Consider the following 27,418-nt stretch of genomic DNA (forward strand, 5'->3'; position numbering starts at 1 on the left):
ACCAGCATAGATTAACTTTTTCCTGACCTGTACCTAGATACTCAGTAGTCTTTGTCCCTTCCTGGCACTCACTTCCCGGAAGAGTTCCACAGTGGCTGTGGATATCCTCATTTCAGTTTTTCTACCACACAAGTACAAAAACCAGCATTCTGTTGGGATCACTGACAGATGGTGTTGACTTCATGCATGCATCTGCAATGTTTGTATTCTAGTATTACACACCACCCTTACAAGAGCTTCAGCATTATGGTCTTAAACTAAAAGAGGCTAGATTTAGACTAGATAAGTGGAAGAAATTTTTTACAATGAGGGTGGTGAAACACTGGAACAGGTTGCTCAGAGAGGTGGTAAAAGCCTGGCAACATTCAAGGTGGATGGGGCTCTGAGAAACCTGATGCAGTGGAAGATGTCCCTGCTCACTGCAGGGAGGCTGGACCAGATGACCTTTAAAGGTCTCCTCCAGCAAACCATTCTATGATTCTATGTTTATGTATACCCCAAGATGGTATGCCCTTTGCAGTCTAAGCTGCTGGCCTTAGCGTCATCATATTTCAGAAGCTGCTTTGGGAGCACTTAATGCTTTTGCCCAACTGCCCTGCAAGCCTGAACAAAGAAAGCCCAACAGCCTCTAAGGACTGGAGTTTTCACCAGCACAAAAGCTGGAGTCTATGAAGCATAATGATGAGTAGAGCAACCATTGCTTTCTATCAGTCCGTCTCACCATGCTTTAAAAAGAAGATGTCTGCTGAGGTTATTATTTTCAATAGAAGAACAGTACTTCTAAATAAACAGATGAATGAAGATGTGCAAGAAGTGTTTTAAACTCTGTTGTTAAGCCCCAAGGATGAAGCCCCTGGAGTTTCTTGTGCTACACTTTTTTGGGGACCTGAAAATACAGCATAAGCTATTTACACCCACAGTTTCAGAAACTGAAGCTGGGCTGAAACATGTCCTTTGTTTCCTGCTTTATTGTTAAGCCCTACCAGGGTTGTCAGTGCAATCAAGCAATTTGGGTAGATTATAAGAGAAAAATACTGTTTGGCTTTGTGTCCTCCCTGGAAAGTTTTCAAGTTTTGTTAAGGCAAAATACAGCTAGTTACAGAGACCATCAAGTTGCCCATAGTTGACCATAATGCTGGTCCTTTTATTACCTGTGCATCCAGGGCTCTGCAAATTTTTTTCTTTTTTCTTTTTTTTTTTTTAAGTCTTGTAGCTTTTATTGTATTTCATCCTATGGCATTGAAGATTTCAGCAAAGGATAAATTGTAATCTGTTGTTCTTGTAGGCAGAGAAAGGTAGTGAAGAATCCACTGATGAAGACTAGCTTGTAGTCCATACTGCGCATCAAATCAAACCAGCCCCATTTTTCAATCCCCACAATGGCAATAGTGTGACACTCAACTCGACTCTATTCCCCTTGGTAAGAATCTTGGCAGGATGCCCATCCAAAGCCAATTTTGTCTTTTGTGTTAAAGCAGCTCTGAGATAAATTTTAGCTGTGCTGAATTAATGATTTACATCCTGCGTACTTCCCTGCACATCAGTAACAGGACATAAGGCCCCAGGTATGGAGAAGATAGAGAAGAGATTGCATCTCCAATGACTGTATGTAAAGAGGGTGTCAAACGACCCAGAAAACGGAATGAGGCTGGTCTGGGGGTGGGGGAACTGTGACAGGAGGCTGTGCTCCCTGTGGAATCTCTGTACAATGTGGAGTACTACTGTGAAGGAAGGGTAGATAGTCTGTCCTCACTGCATTTCTTACCACTGCTGAAATCCACGAGTAAGGAAGTCCTTTATTTAAAACCAATGACTCAGAGAGAGAACCTACTAGGCAAAATTACCTGTGGCACTATGATGTTTCAGTATCAGTTTCACTTAAGCTTTTGGGAATCCCTCAGTGGTTCTACTGAATTTAACAAGACAGGGTCTTGTGCTTGTATAAAACAAATTAAAATGAGCTAGTAAGTTTTAACTGTGCAATTCAAGTCGAGGAGTGAGAGGGAGTGGGTTAGGAGAAAGATACTCCTCACTATTGCAAGAATCACTTTTAATAAAAAGGGATCGTTGCATCAGGTCATAAGGAATGCAAGAATGAGAAAGGATGCCAGTAAAAGTAGTTTTAAGCTTGAAGATAAGTTTGGAGTAGGCACAAGACTAAGACAGCATTGAGCTTATGTATCAGGTGTTTTCTGATGGTGGGTGCTCTGTTGCTGAAGGTGTCTGTAGAGGTGCTGTTAGACAGCAGAACTCATTTAATAATTACTGTGGCACCATTTACAGTTCTTCGATTAGTGGAAGAGACCATCCACTGCATGTCTGATTACCTCTTCAGCTGGAAGAGATTTAAAAGTATGTTTTGGGGTTTTTAATCTGTTTTTTTGTGAGCCCAGGGGTAGACATCTCTGAAATTATATTAAGCATCAAACTATACCACATATTTATCATAATCAAGAACACTCACAAAGTCACTTATGACTGCACTTCTAGGTAAGACTCACCTCTGCCAGAGACAGAAAGTAAGTTAAAAGGCTTGGTACATCTGCACAGATGCTTCAGAGTCTCTTCTTCCCTGTGGAGAAGGCTGCCTAGGTACTGCTTAAGGAATTCAGAGTAGAAGCATTAGTCAAGGATTTGGTGAAGATATAACAGGATTAATTAGTTCCAAGCTTTTAGAGGTCGCTCACGTGAACTCCTGTGTGTAGGGTTTGTGTGTCCCAGTATATTCAGAAAGAATGTTTTTGTGTCTCCCTCTGTAACTTCTGTGTTCCCAAGAGGTACAGAGAAAAGCTTGAAGCACTGATAGGATTGAAGGACTGGAACATTTTCCAGTTCTCCCCTTTATTATGTAGTCCAGTAAGGACAGAAAATATCTAGCCTTATTGCATTTCAGATTAATTGGTATTTTACCTGTACTTCAACTGTCATGGAAAGCCATTATAAAAGCAGCAACAGGGCTCCCAGCTGCCATGAGATCACATAAGCAACAGCAATCAGGTTCCTGCATGGCCTCCTGCTCTTCTAGGTCAGAGATGGTTTTTTCAGCCTTGCTTGTGTAGAAATACTGCTGTGCTTCCCCTGGTGGAAGATAGTGGGTTTCAGAAAGAGTGCATGGTTTCAAGAGAAACTTAGTTGTCTGTGCTCCACACACCCACCGCCTGGAAAAACCCATCTGCAGTAATTTCATTGTGAGTTGACTTGTTGACTTCATGTCACTGGATACTGAGAGAACCAGTTGAACTATTTTTAAAAGGAAATGTTAACCAATCCTGTCAACACCACCTGCAAGAACCAGGAGCGAAGTTCAAGGTTTTCAAAACTTACACTAGAAGCATAGAAGATGAGGTTTTCTGAGAGAAGAAATTTACTTTGGAGAAAGTCTGCTCATTCTTCTTTCTGCCCTCCACTCTCACGTCCTTACCACCCATTTTCCATTTATTTTAAACAGATACATTAGGTCAAATTCTAGAGGCAGAATCACCAGTTTAGTGAGGCCATTGCTTTCTGCAGGTATCGGAGTATTGGAAAGTGCTGTAATAACTGGAAGTGCTTCAAAGCGGGTTTTGCAATAAATTCACCAGCCCTAGAGAAAGGAAATAACTGTTCCTCTCCACAAGTTTGTTTCCAATTTGACTGAATAATCTCATCGTAATAAAGCTGGTACAAAGAGTAAGAATGGAAGGGAAAGAAAAACAGATAGGAATGAAAGGTTTTCTTACTGGTGTTACGGACGTTGTTTTTGATGGGTGTTCCCAGCAGCAGAAACACCAAGTTTGTGTTTAGGCTAGTGATCTGGGTGCCCTCTGTTGCTTCTAAGCAATTAAGACATGAGCTAATCTGGCAGCTGTACACCGGCAGTCGCAGGCACTCACACCTAACAAACTCAGCTTTGTGTAGCCCAAGCTGTGCCTTGCCTAGCCAGCAGCATGCTGGAGGGAGCAGCTGCTTAAGGACGGAGCTTAACCGCCGTACTCACTGCTCCTGACACAACTGATGGAAATCACAGACCTCAAACACATTCTGCTCTGCTGAAGCTGGGCAAAGCCCTAGAACATAAGTAACAAGCCCATCCAGGGCTACAGGGGGAGGTAAATGCTTTAAGAGTGAGCTCATGGACAGCAGATAATGGCATAGTGCTCTAGATACACATGAAGGTAGGGTAGGTTGTCCAGGGACAGCCAGGCAAGCTCCTACTCAAGTCAGGCACAGAAGCTGTGTTTGATGCTTTTGTTTGATGTATATTTTTTGTGATCATAGTAGCTTTGACATGTGCTTTATAGATTGGTTTTTTTTTTTCTTTGACAACACTGAGAATGAAAGACCAAACTGCAATTATTTGCCTTTCTTTTTCCTAAGTGCAGCCATATGACAAGTCAAGAATTTTGTGTACTTGCTCAGCAGGCTCCTTACCTCTCCTGCCTGCAGTGAGAGAACGTTTACCCAAGCTGAATGAGCAAAACCTGCAGCCGTGTGCTTCAGTCCGCGGTAGCCTTTCATCCTGTACAAGTCAAGTTTAGTAAAGGGCAGAGACTCCGTCGCTTTACGTGTTTTGCCTAGCAGACACACGTGGTGATGCTTCCAGGGGGCTCTGAGTGAGTAGGGGACCTCCACTGACAGCAGAAGGGTTGCAGTTTGCAAGCTATGCTTACTTTGGTCTCCTGCTGGCTACTGATGAATATGAACCACACTGGGGGAGGAAGGGAGCAAGGGGCAGACAACACAGGGTGCCCCCCCAATCCAACAATTTCAACTTTTTAGTAACTAACTTGCACTTTATTCATGTCTGAAAGTGACTTAGGGGAGAAAATCTATTATTGCACAGTGGGGCTTTCCTTATAGCCCCATTTTTTGAAACCATTTTGGTCCCATGCTGCATATTGTTGCTGAGCTTCACCATTTCTGCACTCAAAGAACATGGACTTCTACTACTGAACTAAGCGTCTCAAGGATTTGTTTCCCAAAGGGGTCAGCTGCTGATTTAACAGAAGGTTTCCCTCACAGGACATCCATCTTAGGAGGCTTCCACTTGTTGCAGCAAACCCTGAAATACCTGTTTGCATGGCCGTGCTCCAATGAGGTAACCCACCTCTCCCAGCTGACCACCAGTTCTTGCTATGGCAAAATTAGCAACTCTTAACAGTAACTCTTAACTCAACAGTAGGGTCATCTCTAGAGCAGCCATGAAGTGGTAGTATAGTAAGTACAGTGATACTCAATAATTTGCTGCAGTATTGACAGCCTTGAATTTGATTATTGACTCTTGCAGAGTTAGCTGAGTATAACCATTACATCACTTAGATTTGATGTGGAAAAGGAATTTAGAGAAAATGTCAATTATTCGGTTCCCAAGTAGAAGGACGTGGGATCTTAATCACTAAAAAAAGAGTGGAAAGTGTACAGAAATAAGACAGCTGAAGCAATAAAAGTAAATTTTACATATCTGGCCTGCTGGGTCCTATGCACAAGAGACAAGATAGGAGAATAAACCTCCTCACTACTCCTGAGAGAAAGAAGTCTTAGTAGGGTACTTCAGTCCATGAAAAGAGAAACACTTTCCAATTTGCTTTGAGCAAAGGATACAGGTCATGGTTCCTTGTCTGCTGGTACCTTAAGGACTTGAAACTAAATGGTCTCTGTTGTCTGGTGTTTGCCCTTCACTGCTCTAAGCTTAATGCCCAGCAGCACCTCGGCACAGCCAAAATGCAGACAAGATTTCTGTCCAGTTAAACCAGTTTAATAAAGTTCTACTAAACCTGTGCAACCTGTACATTGCAGATGGTTGGCCAAGTTTTGTTCTGTATTAAAGGCATCTTTGATAGCCTTTGCCAAATTTCAGAGGTTATCACCAAATGCTGCATGAATTAAGATTTTTTAACATGAAAAGTTAAAAAAGATCTCATAATTGGATCTCATAATTGGGAGTGTCAGTTGACCTTATGTGAAAAAATATCACTTAAGAGAATCACTTATAATATGTGAAAAAAAATGAAGACACAAAAGCCCAGTTTCATATGCAACTTAGAAATAGAAAAGAAACAAATACAACATTTAAATTACTGAAAAATATTGTCCTACTGCAAATTATATCTATGAAAAAGCCAATAATAGCAGAAAAGGAAGAGTGAAAATCCGAAGGCAAGTGGAGCTAAATAATTTCTTGCCAAGAGGTGAAAATATAGGTGAGTTGCTGTCAAGGACAAGATAGGTGGTGAAAGTGGGAAGTGGTACCGAGGAGGTCTTTGGAGCAGCAAGGAGAAGTGGTACAGAGCAGTGAAGTAAAAGATCCTTCAGGAAAGGAAGGGAAAATGTGGGAAATGGAGATGCTGCTGATGCTAGCAGCACGGCCTTCTCTGCTGGCAGCAGAGGGTGTTTCAGTGTGCAAGGGAGATGGCCATAGTCCTTCAGATGCCAGTTCTTGTTACAAGTTAAAGTTCAGGGTGAGGGTGGCCTCTCAGGGTGGTTGCTCAGGGAAGATGTGGGTTCTCCTCCACATCTCCCAGATGTTCAGACTGGGGCATCACTCTAAGCTGGCCCCCAAAGGCTGCTTCCAACCTGAACCTGTCGGTGCACTTGGAGCCTAGTGAGAAGGTGTGATCATGGAGAAAGTGGCAATCTCCATTTCAGGAGGAGTGAGCTGCGAGGAGTACTTCAGCAGAGGCTGAGTTAATTATAATAAAAAGGCATATGCCAGAATTGTGAGAGACTGACAGATGTGGGACCTGTGTGGATGAAGTTTGCTGTGTGTATACAAACAGGTCTTGCAGCAGTCCTTGCAGACATTTAATTTATAAACATGAGAAAATGTGATTTTATGAAATATGCAACTGATAATAAATCAGCTTACTTTTCACTTTGGGGATATGATGTGAGGAAGAGAGGAGAGCCTGTTTTTATGAGAAATTAAAATCAAAAGGAACATTCCTGCGGATACTATATTGCCTGTGATTAAGGCAAATATCCTTTGTGTGTAGAGACATGTGATATGCATTTCTATCCTCCTCAGTGTTTTCTAGCACTTAAAAGTAATCTAAGTGGAATTTGGTCAAGAAATGATAGTTATTCCACAGGGCATTTTGAAGAGACAGGAAGCCAAGCTTGCAGTTCGATGTGTCTCAGTTTATGTCTCAGTTTTATTTGTCTGTACTCATAGACTTAGAAACAGAAATACTTTTTGAAAGAAAATGAGTCTCTGGCCTCCACATGAAGAAGATCTGAAGACAAATAACTTCAGTGTGGAATTTGCCATACTTGTGTAACATAATCACAGGTGCTTCTCACCTTTGTACATAAGCTCCAGGGAAACATGAATGAAAAGCTTACTTACTACTCTGAGAGCAAAACATGCACTTGGGAGTTTCACCTTAAATACATTTTGGACAATTGATTAGTAGCAGACAGAGGATTCCAGGCAAGTCTTAGTGCAGGGCAGTATCTCCTGATATGTTGATTTTGCTTCTGTCCTGTGCCCCTGCAAGCAGTGTTTGCCTGAAAAAGGTCAGGAAAAGTTAATGGCTCTGGTCTCATCTCAGGGGACAGGTTCCTCCACAGCTGTCAGTAGAAACCACAGTGGTTTAGGTCTTCTTCATCAGGGCGCCAGCCACGCCTGTTCAATAGATGCTACCCAGGGAATGTGTCCTGAAGGGATTCTCACCGTCATGGCTCGTAGCTCTCTTGGCTTCAAGATCAGTGTTCTCCACGTCCCATGGGGAGGCAACCATCTGCAGCAACTCATTCACCCTTCCATGACTGCTCTCTGTCATAAATATTCTGGCACTATGTCAAATACAGTTTTAAATGAGGCACGTTTTGGCTTCACTGAGTCTGGTTTCTTTCCTGTGGTCCTGTGCCATTATCTTCTGCAGTGTCCTGTGATTTTTTTTATTATTCTCTGCCTTGTAGTGCTGGTGGTTGTTCCTGAATCTACACGCAGGCAGTAGGGGCCCTAGGGAGGCTGCTCGCCGACACATCCTCCTCTGCCTTGGTTCTTGCAGTGGGAAGGATTTACCGTTTTCACTGACTTCACTGTTGCCACCACTGCCCTGGTTATTCCTAGACCTCCTGGCTGTGCCTGTTAAAAAAAGTGCTGTTCCTTGATGTATGTCAGGTCAAGTGAAAGCTGTGAGTGCTCTAAAATGATCTTATTTTGGCTTAAGAGTCTTTATTTAAACTTCTGCCAGGACACACTTCCATGCAGCCTCAGCGTTGGCTAGTGAGTGGATAGTGTCAAGTAAAAAACTGGGATCCTAAGCATGGTTACAGAGTAACAGACATTCCAGGTAAGAGTAGGTATCTTGCAAAAACATTCATTCTTGCTTTTCATTGCTGCTCAGGAAAGTGAACGGAGAAAAAATGGTACTGATTTCATTCTCATTTTCATGGTTTTTTTTTTTGTTTCACAGGGTATAGGGGCTTTCTTCTAGGCTATATTCTCATTGCTTAAGCAGGCAGAGTAAGTGATTCAAATTATTGTATGCTAGTATTTTTAAGAAAAAACTGTGACACTTGTCCATCCTCCATTTGCAGTTTTTTCTGAATTACAAAGCAGCAAGAGACAGAAGAACTTCAGCTCTAATTTTCAGGGCAGTCCTAATGCTCTTCCAAGGATGACCTCTCCAGAGACAGGCCACATACCACAGGAGTGTCTAGGTGGCCCTCTCTCAGGACAGCCATCTTTTCTTCCTTCTTACTGGGCTTCATTCAGGGCTGTTATTGTCTTGCTGGGGGCTGAGATTATTTCAGTGGGTTGAACCAATGTCAGAACTTGCCATGCTGTGGTGATGAGCTTTTCTCTTCTGGCCAGCTTTAGTAAGGGAGCAGGGGGAAGTAAAGTATTTTAATACTGGTCTAATAGGAATTGACCTCAGATGGCATTTCAGTCATCTGACACATGATCTACAACAGATGCTGACTCAAAATTAGAGATACCGAATTAGGGTAAAAGCATTGCAATACAAAACAAACTCCAAAACAAAAGAGATAAAAAAAAAGGCCCAAAACAATCACTCCTCAGTCATCATTTTCAAGCTACAAGGTCTTACTCCCTCTACACCTTCAGGCCTATCTCTTCATACACTACATTTGCTCAGTCTTCTTGAGTCAGAATAAATGTATGCATGATAGTATTACCCCATTTTCTCCCACTTCTGTGTCTACGTCCATGGAAGTCCTACACAGACCTGTGTCACAGCACTAGCTGTTTCCCTCAAATTGCTTACCAGTGGCTCCGCTGCCGCGAGACACCTGGTCAGAGGCAGAGATGCAGCTGGGGTAAAGCTAAGGTGGCACCGACACAGCGGTCTGGTTGTGGCACGCTTACAGAGCACGGGATCTGTCAGGTGGCCTTCTGGCAGCGGTGACGGGAGCAGGCAGGACAGCCGGAGCCAGCTGGGACATTCGATACTGAAGATTTCAGTGTGACAGGATTTAGTAAATGAAAACTCAGGCAACAATCATCAGGAGAGAAATTATTTCTCACAGGAGAAAGACTGTCCCCTACATCAGCTTGCTCTTTAACTGGATATTTTAGCTGTCTTCCATTTTCTTAGGAGTGGGCATGTAAGAAGAAAGATGTAGGGGGTGGGGGAACATTTTGAAAATGTTTGTTGAACTGAACATACGTTTGAGCAAGTTACTGCCAAATTGAGCAGGTTTTTGATGTCACCCATAGGTAGATAACTAGCTAAAATAGACTTGAAAACGTCTCAGGCAGAATCCCAGCTTCAAACAAGGCACAGGAACATGCCAGGTGCCACTAGGTCACAGCCTGCTTTTTCAGGGTAAACAAAGCTGAGGACTGACAAGAGTTACATTTCTTGGATTTTACTTGCTCTTATTTGAACCACATGCATTGGTCAAATATTGACCACATAGTCAATAGTTAACTTCAAATGAAAGAGAAAATGTGCCCTTCTAGTTAGATACAGACTAGTGAAATTCTATGCAGTACATAGATAGTAAAAAGTTTTTAAAAGCAGAAAAAAATTTATACAATAGGCATGGCTTTCTTGGTGGATTTTTTATGCTTTTATCTGTCTAATCCGGTACGAAATAAAACATCAGGTATGAAATAAAATCCCAGTAGTCTCTGGGGGAGGAGCGGATCATGTGAGAAATGGTCAAACTCCATAGGGCTGGCTTAAGAGACAGACTTCAAATTTTTGGCAGCAGAGGTGTGTAGCTGGAGATTGGAACCAAACCTTTTCTGCCAGCATTAATGAATAGTGCTGAAAGTTCATGCAGAATAGGACAAGCTAGACCCTTGACATTTTTCTCACAACTGTTGCTTTTTAAGTCACTGCCTTTGCATGCAGAAATTTGTTGGATTCATACACGTCCTAGAAATTTGGTAGAGGTCTCATACGTTCCTTCTAAGAGGATGAAGCCAGCTGCAGTACCCAGTTGTAAAGATATGGTTATTGGCTTGAAATGTCATTAAGTGTATTATTTAGTATTCCTCTGACTTGAATCTTTTGGATGGGAATTTAAAAATGCTAGTCCTTTTTGATTTTAATGAACATTACAGACAGGACACAATTATTTATAGAAAAGACCCAAAGGGTTGTTACTGGGTCCTCTAGTAAAGATTTCATCTTTTAGTGATAACATAATGCATTTTATAGAAGACATTGCATAGAAGTAGCTGTAGATCTTGGTGCCTGCCTTTTTGAGAAGTGTTTTAGGAATATGACTTACTTCAACTATCCTGTTCACATACCTACATATAGTGCTCTCAGCCTGGAAGTATTCTGTACGTTTTAATTTCCAAAAGAAGGGTCAGCAGTGTCAGTGGCTTTATTTTAATCACATTGGATGAATCGTAATTTACTGTGACATTTTCACTTACTATTGTATTAGGTTAACTGTTCATTAAAAAATCAGGAGAAGCTGCCATAACCATCTTTCTTCCAGTATCTGGATTTCCTAGTTCTCCCTTCAAGTTTGGTGTGAATAAGCTAGCTGGAAACAAGATGACATCTAAAATATGCATGATCAAGCTAAATTCTCGTATTAAATTTTGTCATTATTATTTTTACTACCCAATTCTGTGTGATTTCATTGACAAGCTACACAAATCTTCATAGAGATATGCTCTGTTTGTGAAAGAAAAATGGAATGCAGATGCTACTGATGAGTATTCTTACAAAACAGAGCCAGATATAAAATCTGAGACCTTGCCTTGGTTTATATTTTTCTTCCTTTATGAGAGATTTAATTGGAAGCCTAACAGGAAATTAGACTGGAAGATCACCAACTGCATGGCTGGCATGCTATGAAATATCAAGTGCCTACATCTTTCATATTACACCCCAAAGCAGCTTTATCAATTATCTGGGATTTCTTGTGGATTTAAGCTTATCAAGTATAATACCAGCAGCTTCAGTAGCAAAAATTCTAAGGTACATGGGATAGAAAAGCTACACAAGTTATTGTATAGTGTTTGGAAGCTGAGGGTGAAGAGCCTTTTGCATTGTCATCTTAAAGTGAAAAAGGAAAAAGAAAGCTACAGAACTGAAACCATCTGTACACAACCCCATTGGCTGTTCATTTCCTAAGGATCTTTCCAAACAAGCATTTAGGAGGATTGTTTTTTCAGGGCTAGCCTCTAGAGTATTTCATCATGACAGCCAACCGTTCCACAGAAGTCTAAATTAATGGCAACCTAGCCCTTAGAAAAGTCCCTTTTGGATTTTGCTGGTTTATCTTATCTAGTACACGGTGTGTCCCTGGGGAGAATTACTCAGGAGTATTGCTGACATTTGTTCATACAGAAGAGAGGCTGAACTGTGGTTCAGCCTGTAAAACCAGAAAGAGAGAGAAAGTGGAGTGCTCAAGTCTTTCTGTCTATCCTGCTTAAGTGGAAAACTTGGTTACACCAGGGCCAAAGTCACATGGAGTTGATTTCACTGGACTCAGAACTGTGCTCAGCAAAGATTTGTCTCTCTGCAGAGGGATCATAGTGCTGTGCCCCTTGACAGAATGTCATTTCTTAAAGCCATGTTTATCCCAGGAACCTTGTCAGAAGTGGATTGCCAGCCTTCACAGACTGATATTCAGCAGTTGTCCAAACCAGGAAGGAAGCACTTGTACTTGTGAAATTGTGCTGGAAATAAGTCAGCTGTTTACATGTGACAAGAAGCTTTTAAACCAGACTGCCTGAAACTGGTTAGCAGTTTCTCTTTAAACTGAAGCTGCCAGAAATAGTGCACCGTTGGCAAAAGAAAAGAGGCGGGGGAAGCCATGATCAATGAACCCTTTATATGGCATAATCTAGAGCTATTTGCCTATTACTGGCACTAGCAACAGGGAGATTCAGCATCTTCAGGAAATTCAAATCAGAAGGCTGTAACCTTATTGTGGCCTTCCAGTATCTTAAGGGGGCCTACAAGAAAGCTGGGGAGAGACTTTTTAGGCTATCGAGTAACAACAGGACTAGAGGGAATGGGGCAAAGCTGGCAGTGGGCAGATTCAGGCTGGACGTGAGGAAGAAGTTCTTCACCATGCGAGTGGTGAGACCCTGGGATGGGTTGCCCCGGGGGGTGGTTGAGGCCCCATCCCTGGGGGGCTTTAAGGCCAGGCTGGATGAGGCTCTGGGCAGCCTGATCTAGTGGGGGGTGTCCCTGCTCACGGCAGAGGGGTTGGAACTGGGTGATCCTTGTGGTCCCTTCCAACCCTGACAGATTCTGATCTATTTTAGCAGAGGGCTTAGTAGTGTTGGCTTGATGGTTGGACTTGATGATCTTGAAGGTCCCTTCCAACCTAAAGGCTTCTATGATTCTATGTATACACCTTGATATCAATTTCAATGTGATCACAAGCATCATCACAAAAGAAGCTAAATTTCACTCTTCATTTCAGAGGTCACAGTCTTTTCCACAAATTGAATACTGTTTTATGTGCGCACGAGTGGTTTCGGCATCTGCAGATTAAATATAATTTGAACTCTTACTGATGCAATAGGTGGAATTATCCATACCCTAGAAAAGGTTCCATGTAGCAGCTGCAGATATTCCATATCTAACACATGGTATTTTCAGGAAGGGACAAACCAGAGCAAGACAGATGAAAACATATGAATCCTCAGGTGTTCAGGTCAGAGCACCATTGCAAGAGAGATTTGGGAGATATCAAGGATGGAGAAGTTGATTTTCTACAGCTTTTTACTATGTTGATATTGTGGACATAGCTTCAAAAATTGAGCACATCTCACAGAAAGGGCGGAAAAGAACAGTAGGAAAAAATGCTCATTTCTGCTATTGGGATGCTGTTTCTTTTGAAGACAGTGGGAGTTGCTTGCTTACATGGTCTTTTAGACGGGGAAAAAAAAGTCAAAAGACCGCAGCGAAAAGACGATGCTTACGTTTGAAATGGAAGGTCTTCACCATGATTACCTGATGAAACTGCCTGGTTTGTTCATTCAGAAAAAGCAGTGTTAGAACTGCTGTGAAAATGGATAGACTGAGATTTGGAGGCTGGGTTGGCAAGATGTTCCTGACTGACCTCATTGACATGGCCCTGTCAGCACACATCAGCTGTAACCCATAGGAACTAAATACTTGTGAAAACAAGTCATATTTCATCTGTCATGCTTTTTGTCTTAACAGTTTGCTGGGTGTACCGGGTGATTGATGCTGTGACACTGCAGATAAAATTTATCATTCTGTCATTTTTTTTCAATATTTTAGAAGCATTTTTGTGCAGGCTGGAATCTGAAGAAATTTACACATTTTTTTCTATGGTTCACGTTAGTTCTAAAAAGAATCCATCTTATTCTCAGTGATTCATAGGCAAACATTGCCTTAATACGGATGCAGAATGCACTAGTAGGTTGGGTGAACCTGAATATGTCTTAAAATACATATGTCGTATTTCTTTTTAAATATTTCCTTTTTAATATAAGGAGATATTGATCAATATTGATTTCATAAGAATCAATGAATACTGAATAAGAATTAATGAATATTGATATCAGAACCTTGAGAAATACATGAAAGGAGAAGAGTCATGTTTAGTCATGTGCATATCTGGCCTAGTTTCATAATAAACATTACAGGATATTATCAGCTGTTCAGAACAATTATAGAGGATGTAGTGAAAAGCTCATTACACTAAAAAAAGTTTGAGCTCCTGAGACTTCAGCACATAATAATGGCAGAGTTTTTACCTGTAAAGGTAGACTCTAAGGACTGTGCTTTGTTCAATTCAGGGCTGAGGACTCAAAGTGTCATCCATGATCATTAGCAGGTCATAAAATGAAAAAGGAAAGAGACTGACTTCTGGTATAGGAGTTCCATTACATACTTTAGAAAAAGATAATTACCTTACCTTCAGGTATACTAGATTTGAATTTACTATATGAAATCACAAAGTTGCCTGTGCACAAGTTACTGCTGCTGAACGCAGAGGAATAAGGTCCAATTTGGGTTGAAAACAATGAGAGTTGAACTTGCTTGTTCCTTCAGAAACCCGCTGCAGAAGATTGGTTTTGGTACACTTCCACATGTGCTACATTATTTGCCCTCTCTGTGTTTCAACAGGCCTTGAACAGGGGCATTGCTGCTGTCAAGGAAGATGCTGTGGAAATGCTGGCCAGCTATGGGCTGGCATACTCCCTGATGAAGTTCTTCACGGGTCCCATGAGTGACTTCAAAAATGTAGGTCTGGTGTTTGTGAACAGCAAGCGAGACAGGACCAAAGCAGTTTTGTGCATGGTTGTGGCTGGCGCTGTAGCTGCTGTATTTCATACCTTAATAGGTAAGGTCACTTCATGTCTAATTAACATGTCTTTTAATTTGCATTCTCTGCCTGTTCTTCCAACTGATTAATCAGGAGGCTTAAGATTTCGTCTATATGTGCAGCAGGAGATGCGATAGAGATTAAATCTCTTGGGCTGGTACCATGCCCATCCATGCAATTTTTATTACTTTTTAAACAGGTTGTTAAGTGGCAGTTTCCACTCCCAGGGCTCCCCTGCCTGGCAGAAGACGCGCTGCTAATCTCTTCAGACAAGTGTGTGAGCAAAACTTTGGGAAGGTTAACAGGTTGCATGAAGCTGATAACTCAGTCATAGGTAGTGGTGATCAGCTAGCAGTATCTGACCAAATGTATTTAGCAGGACCTCGGGGTGTGCTTGGTGGGGCTGTTTGTCAGGACGTGGTGGCATTGTCAGTGTGCTCCCTCTGCACTTTCTCCTTTGCTACTTATCTCACAGTACAAGACTCTAAGCAAGTAGGGGCCAGTGTCCTTGTTAAAATATCAGGTATTACTCCCTACTAGTGCTAGTTATCATCCACTTCTGTTGAATAATTCATCTGTAAGAGAAGAAGGAGCTACTCAGAGCACTTTATGACAAACTGAGAGCAGGCTCCCTGAGTATACTCTGAAATGAAGAAAATATATAAACAAACATGAATTGAACATCAAAAGTGAGGCAGCCACAGGATTTACCAGTTTCTGAGAGCCTGGAGAAATGAGATATCAGCCCAAGCATCAGCCACATCAACAAAAAGATGTGTGACTTTGAAAACTTTAACTTCATCCTCTCCAAGAACTGCAGCAGATTCTCTGAACCTTCTGGCTCATTCTACAGAGCTGAAGCCTTTGGACTTCAGCAATAAGGAACAGGAGATGTTGGAGGAAGAAGCAGAGAGTGCATTGCATTCAACAGGTAAAATCCTGGAAGGTGGGAACTCTAAGGAGTAGGAGGAGGGAGATGATACCAGCCTACAGAGGCATGTGTTGACTGAGAGACAGGAGGGTCGAGCTGTATGTCCAGCAGCAGGGAGTCATTCTGTCGCAGAAAGATGAGAAATGCAAGTGTGATGGCAATATCCAGAGTGGCTGTGAAATTACAGAGTGGCATGGAAGCCACAGAGCCACGTTCATTATCAGGCTGTTAGCATCTCAAAAGCAGCACGTGCTGCTCAGCCTACAGAATAGAATAGAAGAGACTATTTCAGTTCCTGCCCAAGTAGGTACAAGAGCCATCTGACAAATGCAGATGGGCCATGTTCTTATCCCTTAACACTCTGCCAGCTGGATTCACCAGGTTCATGGGCCTCCCAAGCACTCCAGTTTGTAGGACCATTGTGTCTCTTATTCCATCACTGCCTCTGCAGCCCTGTGCTGTTTACCTCAATTCCATGTTATGGTCATAGGAAATCTTGCAGTAACAGCCCACTAGCCACGGCAACTCTGTGCCAGGGGTAAGCTGTTGCCAATTCTATCAGCTGAATCCGTGCATTCAAGTTAATTTAATCGACTGGTACCAATTCAATATGTTTACAGCTGAGGCTGCTTTGCTGAGTCACTGTTATAAACTTAGGGCCATTTGTGTGTTTGGCGCTCATATTTCTTTACTTGGAATGTTTCTTCAGCCCCCAGAGCTGCTCTTCTAGTTGCTCACTTGTTTTCTTCCCAGTGCTGGTCAAAGTTTTTGGCTTTGCCAGCTGGATAAAGAATATTTTCAAGTCATCCAGCATTTTATTTTAAGGTATAAGAGGTTTTAAGAAAATTTAAAGTAGAACAATCAGATTTTCAGGTGAAAGATATAGCTGGATTTTCCATGTGGGACTACTTATTGAAGGGAGGTGTTTGGGGCAGCTGTTGGAGAATAAACCAGATAAGTGTCTCGCCTTTGCCCAAAAGTAGAGCCTTGCTCAGTTCAGAACCTCCAAAATGCCCTCTTTGCATCTGCACTGGTGAAAAAAAGAAAAAAAAGAATTCTGTACCTACCATGCTTTAAAGTCCTGAATTAAAGGGCTTCACACAATCTTTGAGCTGTTTATGGTGGCAGACTGCAAAATATTTTTTAGTATTTTAACTTGTCTATGCCTGAAAACATGCAAAGGCCACAGCAAAGACTGGCAGATTGCCCAAGAGAATGGAGTTAGTCAGATTCTAGCACCAGTTGCCTGGGTAATGTTGCCAAGTTTTAAGTTCCAAGTTTCCTTTGAACCTGTTTCAAGTCCTGATTATCCTTCTCTGACCCACAGATGCACAACCTGCCTAGCAGGAGGAAGAGAAGGAGTCCAGTGACAGGCAGGCAGCCTCCTAAGACCTGCAGCTACTCCCCAGCAGCTGCAAACCTATCGCAGGGTATCTAGAGGAGACACAAATACAGGTTACTGATGCTCAGCAGATGAAAAAGAAACAAATGTCACTCAGGGGACTGAATTTCTCCCACATGTCGTGTGTACGAGGCTGAGGAAAATGACAGGACTGTCTGCTGTGGACTGGCGAAGCCCGGGAAGAAACGGGAAACAAAATGCCCAATGAAATACAGAGGACTACCAAAAGTCAGAAGGAAGAAAACAAGTGATGGTAGAAACAGAGTGACCACAATGAATCACCACATTTCCAACTGTGATAGAGACTGTTTGCAGTCTACACACACACACACACAGAGCTCCTCACAGATGCCACTTATTTAAAATGTTAAAGCAGACTGTTTTACCCACCAGACTGCATTGCTTCAGCACCAGCTCCCTGCTGCTGCTTTCCCCCCGCCAGGGCCAGCGCAGTCCTCTGTGGGAGTGACGGGCTGAGCCAAACTGCTCAAACTCACAGCTGCAAGCTCCAAGTCCCTAAGTCACACACCACCCCATTCCCACGAGCATCCATAAAGTCCTCCCCAGCAGTTCCTATCACTCCCCTGCACAGGTAGCAGTAAGAACCAAGAAAGAAGCTGACCTTGACCAAAGAGATTTGAAACCATACTTGAAACCAAACCTTCGTCAGTACAATACTCCTGGATTTGCTGTTTCAGTTGCAATATGGAAATAGGAGATAGTTTGGTGCTTTCCTTCCCTTGTGCTCTTTTGCGGGCAGCTGCTGCCACCATTTAGGGTTTCCCCGGGGGAAGTTAACTATGTAGGCAGGGTCTACAGTGTGTCATTATTGCAGAGATTGACTTTTGGTGGGAATATTGGGCTGTAAGAGAAGGGATTCAAGACACTAAGCTTGTCTGTGCATCTTTGTGACATCTTACTAAATTGCCAGCTTATCGAGGAGAAAATTCATTTCTATAACACTGTGCTAACATAATGCATTCCGTGGTGTTGCTGGTAAGCCCTGCATACTAAGTGGGTCCTTTTAACACCAGTGTCATAAAAAAACATTTCATGTTTTCTTTGGCAGTAAAATAGCATTGTTCGGCCTTTCACTAGTTTACTCAAAGTTTATTTCCTTTTGCATATTAATATTGCCTCCTACAGGTCTATGAGGTTCTTGAAATGACAAGGCAGAAGTTACTTTGGAGGAGCATTCTCTTTGCTTGAATGTACATCCCTAACTGATGCCCACTACACCTGATTAATAACTACATGATAGGTCATTCGTCATCAACAGGGAAAAAAGCTTGGAACTTTAGTAACCAGGCAAACCAATAGCAGACATGATGGTCAAGACACAGGAGTGATTTGTGTTGTGCCAGTTTATTACTGACAGGCAGTTGCTGGTAATTCCACCGATTCTTTTGAACTTCCCGCAGGGATGGTCACTGCATGTACATGAAAGGTCTGCATAAGAAGCAAGAAATAGATATAATCCCACTGCTTCCAGTTTAACACTACTGGAATTTTCTAGAGACCAGGAACAGAGTGGCTTGTGACAACCTGTTTTTTCCATGCAATTTTGTTCTGACATGCCCACTGTACTGGCTTGTACTAAACAGTTTACCCTGGAAAAAGATGATAGCACAAGAACAGAAATCAGAATATAATCTTTTTTTTTCCCTTTCTTTCTAGAAGATGATAAAATGTTATTCATTAAAAATGTATCTTACTTTAGCATTTTCAGATGGCCAGTGCCAAGGCAGTAACATGCTTCCCCAGCTGCCTCAACGTTTCCCCACAACAGGGGCAGTTTCTTATCAATAAGGTATTCTTCAGGGCAACAGAAGGATAAAAGCCTATGACTAAAGCATTTGTGGATTTTAGAATAGGTTGGCTTTTCATTAAAGCAGGTTACTTTTGAAACTTATGAGATGTTGGCCTACCTGAAGATATTTCAGAGACCAACAGTCATTGATAACTTTGGGAAAATCAGCTAATGCAATTTTGGAACTAGAGCTGAGCACAGGAGAAGATGATTGCAGTAATCAGTCTGCACTGAGAAGTTCCTAAGCTGTTTTTTTTTAAAGGTCATTTATTAATATAAGCAAAAAAATCAGTGCAAAACACTCCTTTCATCTGGGGTTTCACAAGGGGGACACAGACTTTTGCTTCTGCTTTAAGTCAGGCTAATCAAAGACATAAAGAAATATTATCTACCTTGTGCCTTCTCCAGATGAAGATTTGCCATTTTATTTCTTTCATTCTTTTTTTTATTGTAAATTTCCATTTTCTTATTTGCTCAAATCACTTAGCTGAAAAAACTCCTGACCAGCACCAGTTTTGGCCATGTGAGCCATCATCCTCCTGACAAGCAACAGAATAGATATTTACTTCTCGTGTCTCCAACTTAATTTTTAAAACTGATAGCAAAGTATGAAAGTGGAATGCATCTAAAAAGAACACACTTTAATCCAAAACCATTTTTTTTTTCTCCAGTAAAGCTAACATTGACATATGTAGCTCTGTGTCTGGAAGTAAATGGTATTACTTCCTATGAGGGTTTCTTTTTGTTTTCTTTATAACATATTGGGTAGTAGACAGCTCCAAAACAACTACGGTACAGGCATCTGCTGGAGTCTGCTGGCATTAAGAGTGTACTCAGTTGTTTTCAGAAGGTCTGCAGTGGTAGTAATTGGGCTGTTAGAGAAATCAGTGTAGGCAAGAGGGGATCCAATTAGGTATGCAGTTTTCAGTGTCATTTCTTAAGCTTTGGGTCTTAAAACTCAACTGGAAAAGCCAAAAGGAAAAATTCCTGCTTAGGTCCTGTAGCAAAACTAATCCACAGACATATCAAAATTAAGTGAGGTATTAGAGGAGACCAAACAGGCAGCTTGTCTTGTAGTTGGACATCTCTGTTTTGGTTGAAATGATGCAAGGAATGGGAAGAGCCATCTACTTTAGATTCATTAAATACTCTTCAGCTCTGTTGTCTGTGTTAGTAATTTTGTACCATGCTTCATAATAAGTTTGTAAGGTTGGCCAAGGTTAAGTTCTGATTGCATCAGCAATTGCTTTATTCACAGCTCAGAGACACATGCCTGTATGCTTTTTAGTAAATCTCAGCTTGCCGAGTCCTTCTTTCTGAGGACAGAAACATTCATGCAAAACTAACAGTGTGCTTTCACTGACATGTGGAGTAGTTGACTATTTTAAAACTAGCCTTTAAGCTTAGCAATTATGATTTTTAAATCAAAATTATATTAAAAAGTGCGGTTAGACATTTTTCTTAGTAAGGGACAGAAAAAAAAGAAGCTTAAAGCTTACAGAGGACGGTGCTGATATCCCTAGAACTCTTAAAAATGTGGTGCTGTGGTGGTATAAGTCCCTTGAGAGTGCCTTGCCAATAAACTACAACCCTATGTTCAACTTTCTTTTTTTCTGGAAGTGAGAGCAGTTCAGCCTCTGACCTCTCTGATTCTGTGGATTTTTCTGTGATATTAAACTTTAAAAAAAAAAAAATAATTTTTACATCTCAATGATTTTACTACTCGCTTTCTAAACACTTCAAAAGTCTAATTTAAAGCAGATGAAGTGCATGGAGGGCAGTGGGGGTGACACCTGTAGCATGCACTGCTGGTGGAGGCCTCTCCAGAAAAGCAGGTTCTTTGGGGCCTGGGCTCTGATTCTGTCAGTCCCCACACAGGGGATCAGACTGCTGTGTTTCCTGCAGCAGTTAAGATTTTGCACAGAACTGCAAAGCAACTTCCTAAGAAGGAAGAGGCAGCTTGATGACTCTCACAGGCAGCTGGCCTCAAGTGCCTTCCAAACTTCTCCTTCATTCAAGTAAGTTGATTCAGAAGCATCCACATACTGCCCTGCTGTAAAAGCAGCTTTCCACAAGGACTTAACACGCCCAAATCAATGCATAACAGAGTTTTCAAAATACTGAGCAAAAATTGATGTATGGGTATTTGTGCAAAAATAAAAAGGGGCTGTGCTTGTTGTGTGACTGGACTGCAACAAGTACATGAACACTTAAAGAACTAAACTGGCCTCCCTGAACTGAGAAAAGGTTGGAGTCCTGGTTTAAAATTCTTCCCCAGCCATCTTCAAAAGGAGACAAGGCTGGGAGTGCCTCAGGAGGATGGCTAAGAAACTTGGGGGTTACTGGGTTAACTGGGAGTCTGAGTGTCCAGCAGTCATAATTCATATATATAGATGGGGACCAACATAGGGAAAGGTGGTGTTTTTAATGATTTAGCATCTTCTGGTTAACTCTGGTTAGCTGGAATAAGGCTCATGCCAGTTCCCAGTGCTGTCATACCAACTCCCTATTTTACTACCTTGTTTACACTGTCTTGTTCAGCCTGAAAAAGTCTTTTCAGTTCTGTTAACTATTTGACTGCTGTATCTCTAGGCCATCACAAAACAGTGATGACTTAAACTCCTCTTTGCTTCCAAACACTGTTTGAATTGTGAGAGATAGTTATAGGCTAAAAAGATTGAATTGGAGGCCTAGTGTTAGCATTTGTCCATCTAGTTATATCACCTGCAGGCATGAAAAGGATAACTTTCCTGAAACACCCTGTGTGAAGGTCTGTACAATGATAACAGAGTTGTTATAAATGGAAAATCAGCTAGATGTTCACATTTGAAATAATTACCTTGTAAAAGACATGTGGAAGAGAACCAAGGTAAGATACCTCAGGCACAAGTAATTCTGCCATTACTTGTCCTGGGAGGTTAACTGGACAACCTAATCATTCTTTTAACAGTTATTATGAGCGTATAGAGGAAACTAAGTAATAATATGCAGGTCTAGAACATAGTTTATAAAAGGTTAAAAACTGTATGGATTATTTAACTGTGGATATTATGTAAGTTCCCAAAGTTCAGAGACTCCAGTCATAGCTAGCTCTGCAGTATTCCTGGTCATGGGAATGACTGGGGTTATTAAAACAGATGGATAACATGGGTACTAATGGACAGGTAAGCAGTTCTTTATAGAACTGTGTGGCACATCCCTGCATCTGTGCTGTCTTCCACCCAGCACCTTGGGAAGAGAGACCTGGCAAGAGGCACGTTGCCCAACATTAAAATACTCGCCTCAGGTTGAAAGAGGATGGAGCAATAATGTAATATAAGGTACTACGTCCCATGAAACACGCAATGGCTGGTGAAAACAGCTTTTCTAACAAAGAACCTCGGGATAATGAAAGAGCAGTAGATTTCCTGGAGTACCAGTGTGTTCATTTAACAAACAGATGTGGCACTATCTTCATCTCCCAACCCAGCCATTTGTTATCACTCCTCTGCCAAAGGGTACTCGAAAAAGAACCATGGAAGTGCTCCTTAGTCATAAACAGCAGCTGGTGAGGCTGTAATACTCTGAAGCCTCTGCAACTGTTTGCTAAGTGGATGCATGTTTGAGCTCTGAGGCATCCCAGTCTTTCAGGTACTTCTGAGTATCTCACCCAGAGTCCATGTGTAACCTGTATTATCCACGCCTGTTCTTGTATCTCTACAGCATATAGCGATCTGGGGTATTACATTATTAATAAGCTGCACCATGTGGATGAATCAGTGGGAAGTAAAACTCGGAGGGCCTTCCTTTATCTTGCTGCCTTCCCTTTTATGGATGCCATGGTAAGTGCCTGATTCAGAACTGAATTTTAACATTAAAGTAATTATCTTTCTTTGGTGACCATAGTTCACAAAGTCTGTTACCTGATGGGAAACTGGTGGTGTGCAGAAGGAAGATGTGTCCTTTGCAACCAGTAGCTCTGGATGTACCTGGACACATCATCTCCTGCTACCTGCAAAAAGTATCTGGGTGGACTTTGAACATCCAGAGATCATGGCAAATGTAAAAAACCTCAGCTACCTTGCTAGAGTTACTGTGTGTGCATGGTAGAGAGCACTGGTCATCTTGTGATGAGCTGCACCGGTTGTCTGTTCACTACTCCAGTTTGTAGTGAAAGAGTTTGTTTTGCCATGTATTCCAAGATCACTTGCAGAGCCCACCAGGAATAAGTTCAATATTTTCTCAAAGCAAATTTACTGAAAAGATATTTCTTATCATCATTTTCTATAAGCACAGCTGAGTCAGTATATCTCAAATGCCTGGGCAAGGAACCTACATGTGGGGTGGGCTGCTGCTTTCCAGGTCACCAGGCTTACTGCCTGTGGCCTGCATGACACAAAAATATGGCAGCTCTCTTTAGTGCCTGTACTTCTGTGTCAAGGATGGCTTTCTTATGGCATGCCTCCACCACCTCCTCTGCTCTTCATTTGGCTGCTTGAAATGGTAGCTGACAATAAAAAGAAGTTCAATAATTAAGTTTTCTTTTCCAAGCAGGATTTAGTATAACTCAGTGGGCACCACTTCAGAGGTGCATCCTGCTGGTGAATGAGAATAAGCATTTTTCCCTCTGGATTATTTAGCATGAGAACCCATCCTGTGCACGTCTGTTTTATGAAGAATGGGTGCTTTCTTATTAGATCCACTCAGAAATTTCTGTACAGTCTAAAATTATTCCCATTCTCCCTGTCAGCCCTGACAAAGAGGAAACAAATGCATCAGTTCTCTCTGCTTTGGTGGCTTAACACGTGCCCAGGTTCACACCAGGTACTGCTGATGGAAAAGAGCTTTATAAGTTGTTTGTGTACAATGTAACAACCAGAAAAGAGCATTCTGGGACCTGAAGTAACTCACAAATACATTAATCACTTCCCAAACTCTTCTCTGTGTTTTTTTTCAGGCATGGACCCATGCTGGGATTCTGCTGAAACACAAGTACAGTTTCCTAGTGGGCTGTGCCTCCATCTCAGATGTCATAGCTCAGGTAACGACTCCTCTTAGCAGTGACTGTTCCCATTGTGTTACGGACTAGATGCTATCCCAAGCAGGAGCTCCCCAGCACAGAGCTTGCCTTCTCTCTCCACCATGAGCAACACACCAGAAGAAATAAGCAGTTGTGTGTGCTGTTATCTGCCCGTTTCCCCATCCTGTGGAGCCTGTTCAGTGACAGTTGTGATTTAGGCTGGTCGCACTTGACTGGATCAAGTCAGACCTACACCAATGTCAGAAGGGAACCAGGATTGTTTGGGCTAGGGCCATGTCTTCCAGCACCTCCACAACCCTGCTTCAGAGTGGCTGAGAAACAAGTTATACGTACACACGTGTGCATCTGGGAAAAGAAAAGTCAAGCAAAGAGACCCATGGCTGCTAATCCTAAGGCTGACAGAGTGGTTTGAAAGAGACCTTTCTCCACCCAGTGCATTCTCCCCTGCACTTCACACAGTTGCACTGAGATCCTGACTGAGGCTTTTAAGTGGAGAAGTGACAGCTTTATTCTTCAGTTCACCTCTCAGTTTTGCACAGGGTATCCAGCCAGTGAAATGCAGTAGTCTAAGCCATCTTCTGAATGCCAGTATGGCACTGTTCTTGTTACTGGTCCAAAAGGTGAAGGGTCAGAGCTGCAGCAGAAGGGATCTGTGGTGACAGCCCCTAGGTGATGCAAAGACCAGGTGTTTGAACTTTGTGTGGGAGCTGTTAACTATCCTGTGCTTTGTATTACACACACTTGAAGAACAGCATTCATACACCTTGCAGGTGGCCAGTGTTGTAGCATCTGAGAACCAATATATGGCCCTCTTCCTGAAGCATATATGAAAATATTACAAGATAGAGAGTCCCAGCACCTGTTAAACAGTTGCTGTACTGCCCCATTACCAGCTGAGTGGTGTAATGACTGGGTAATAAAGATGATAAAAACAGTACAAGATCAAAGGAAACATGAAGTCAACAGCACTTAGTTCCATTTTCCCTAGCATTTTCCTCCCACTAAATATGAGCAAACCATAAACCAGGTTGAACCATTCAGTCAGCTGCTATTCTGTACTTGGCATGTCTGCTTTTCTACAGTACTGGACTAAATCCCTGAAGATAATACCAATTAGTGTAAATTATCTTAACCCTTAGGATCTGCTCTTGGTCTGATGTGACCTACAAAGTTTGCTGACCCAAGATGTCAGGTCAAACACATTGTTAAATAGAGAAACAAATTCTTATTTTGGCCATGGTACACATGCCCTTTGCACAATGGTTGGTGAGTGGGGTGCCAGGGTTGTGAATAATAAGACACCTGTTATCTTCTCTCAGCAAAATACTGCACAGAGCAAGAGCAAGCCTGGAAGAGAAAAAGTTGTGACTCTTCATACCCCAGAACTCTGCATCTGCTCCTTAAACAAGCAATAGGTGCACAGGCAGTAGCTGATTCTCCTTGAGTAGCTTCATACATGCACTTTTTGTGACTAACTTTGCTTGTGTTTACTGAAAAACAGTTCTTTTGTAGGGTTCAAAAGATCAGTTTTGGAAACCCTCATAAACAACGTGGCCCTGCCTAATAAACATTTGCACAAAAATCACAGTGTGATTTTTCAGAAGTATTTCTCAAGCTCTGGCAGTGAAGGAGAGAACCTGTTCCTAAACAATGTGTTTTGTGTTTCTTGTAACTCACTTGAATGCCAGCATGTCCTGGAAGGGCTGTCCTTGATTCTGCTGTTCACAGCACCAAACACAGTTGGCTTTCCAGTTGTGCCCCTCATTCAGAAACATTTGGAATTTAAGAGGCGTGCCATCAGCTCTCTACTGAGCAAACAGTATAAGAGCATATTAACCAATTCCTTTGTGTTTTCTCGATTGAGTGTTTGATCTTGTGAGGCTGAACTATGAGCTGTTCATTAGCCCAAAAGTTTACTTTTCATTTACATCAATGTGGCACCCAGCTGAAGAGAGGATGATGACATACTGAAATTTCACTCCAAAAGTAGAAAATTTGGATGACATGACACTTTATGCTTCTAAATGCTGAAGTGAATACTTTAAAACATCTGGCTTTTTGCTTGCCATTGTTCTCTCCCCTAAAAAATATGTAGGGCTTAGGAGCTGACCCTAGAAGCATGTCTGCAGCCTCAGTGTGTATCAGAATAGCACATTCTCCTGGGAAGGGTGACACTCAGCCACATGCTTGCCACCAGACCTTGCCAGACTTTCATGTTAACCTTCTCCTATTTATGGTTTGTAGTCTGACACATGCCCATGCCTCCAAGTACTGTTTAATAGAGCTTCTGCACAATGTTAACTCTTCCTCTTCTCATTTGTGTGAGTGAATGCAAGGCAAGCGTCCCAACTAAAGTTTCAAATGACACAGGCTCAAAGTCAGATACAGTAGTCATGTGTGGTTGTTGGTTCAGATTTATTAGCTTGGAGTCAGACAGGAGATATGCTGACCCTAAAGAGTTGTAGAATCACAGAATGGTTTGGGTTGGAAAGAACCTTAAAGATCATTAGTTACAACCCTGCTGCCATGAGTAGGGACACCTCCCAGTAGACCAAGTTGTTCAAAGACCTGTTCAGCCTTATCTTGAACTTCCAAGGAGGGAATATCCACAACCTCTCTGGGCAACAGTTCCAGTGCTTCACCATCCTCACAGTGAAGAACTCCTTAATATCTAATCTAAATATAACCTCTTTCAGTTTAAAGCCATGATTCCTTGTCCTATCACTATATGCCCTTGCAAAAAAAGTCCCTTTCCAGCTTTCTTGTAGGCCCCTTTAATGTATAAAAAGGCTGCAAGAGGCTCTCCTGGGAGCCTTCTTTTCTCCACGCTGAATGACCCCAGCTGTCTCAGTCCTTGTGGCTCTCCTCTGGACTCGCTCCCACAGGTCTATGTCCTTCTTATGTTGGGGGGTTTCAGAGGTGAACACAGACAAATTATTAATCATTTATTTCTTTTTCCTGCAGGTTGTTTTTGTAGCCATTCTGCTTCACAGTCACTTGGAGTGCAGGGAGCCTCTCTTGATCCCAATCTTGTCCTTATACATGGGAGCACTTGTCCGATGCACCACGTTATGCCTCGGATACTACAGAAACATACATGATGTCATTCCTGACAGAAGTGGGCCTGAAATGGGGGTATGTCTTAATACTTCGTGCTTTTTTGGAATTCAATAATTTTAAGATTGCTTTGTGTTATAATACTGTGTTACACCCCTGTGCATGAAGGCCCTCCTGTCCAACCTGCAGGAAAAGATATTTTCACTTGAAGAGAAACTATTCCAGCAACAGTGCACATGAGGCAGTGCTTCCCATGGTATGGATGTGCTGTGTACTGAGCTCTGCACTGAGCTGGGGACACCTTATTTCACAGGGAACAAGGTCTCAAAATGCCTCTTGTTCCTCGAATGTCATACTGGTTTCACATATCTTTGTCTGCTGGCAAGAACAAATTATGTAGATAGATACCTTATGCATTATTTATTGAGATCTATGACACAGCTTCTTCTGAATCAGTATTACTAA

The 27,418-nt window shown here is 42.0% G+C and overlaps 1 protein-coding gene across 1 annotated transcript in view; it reads left to right on the forward strand.

The window, feature by feature from the left end:
- Positions 1-14,459: 14,459 nt before the first annotated feature.
- The window catches only part of ANKH (ANKH inorganic pyrophosphate transport regulator), a gene marked incomplete at its 5' end in the record, with an annotated part of 41,873 nt that continues 28,914 nt past the window's right edge, over positions 14,460-27,418 (forward strand). Inside the window, 4 exons of the mRNA XM_008949546.1 lie at positions 14,460-14,751; positions 22,579-22,697; positions 23,813-23,896; positions 26,861-27,031. Of these exons, the coding sequence (XP_008947794.1) occupies positions 14,460-14,751; positions 22,579-22,697; positions 23,813-23,896; positions 26,861-27,031 (666 nt within the window). The remainder of the gene's footprint in view (positions 14,752-22,578; positions 22,698-23,812; positions 23,897-26,860; positions 27,032-27,418) is intronic.

This window comes from Merops nubicus, unplaced genomic scaffold, assembly GCF_000691845.1.
Source record: "Merops nubicus isolate BGI_N331 unplaced genomic scaffold, ASM69184v1 scaffold19831, whole genome shotgun sequence".
NCBI lineage: Eukaryota > Metazoa > Chordata > Aves > Coraciiformes > Meropidae > Merops > Merops nubicus.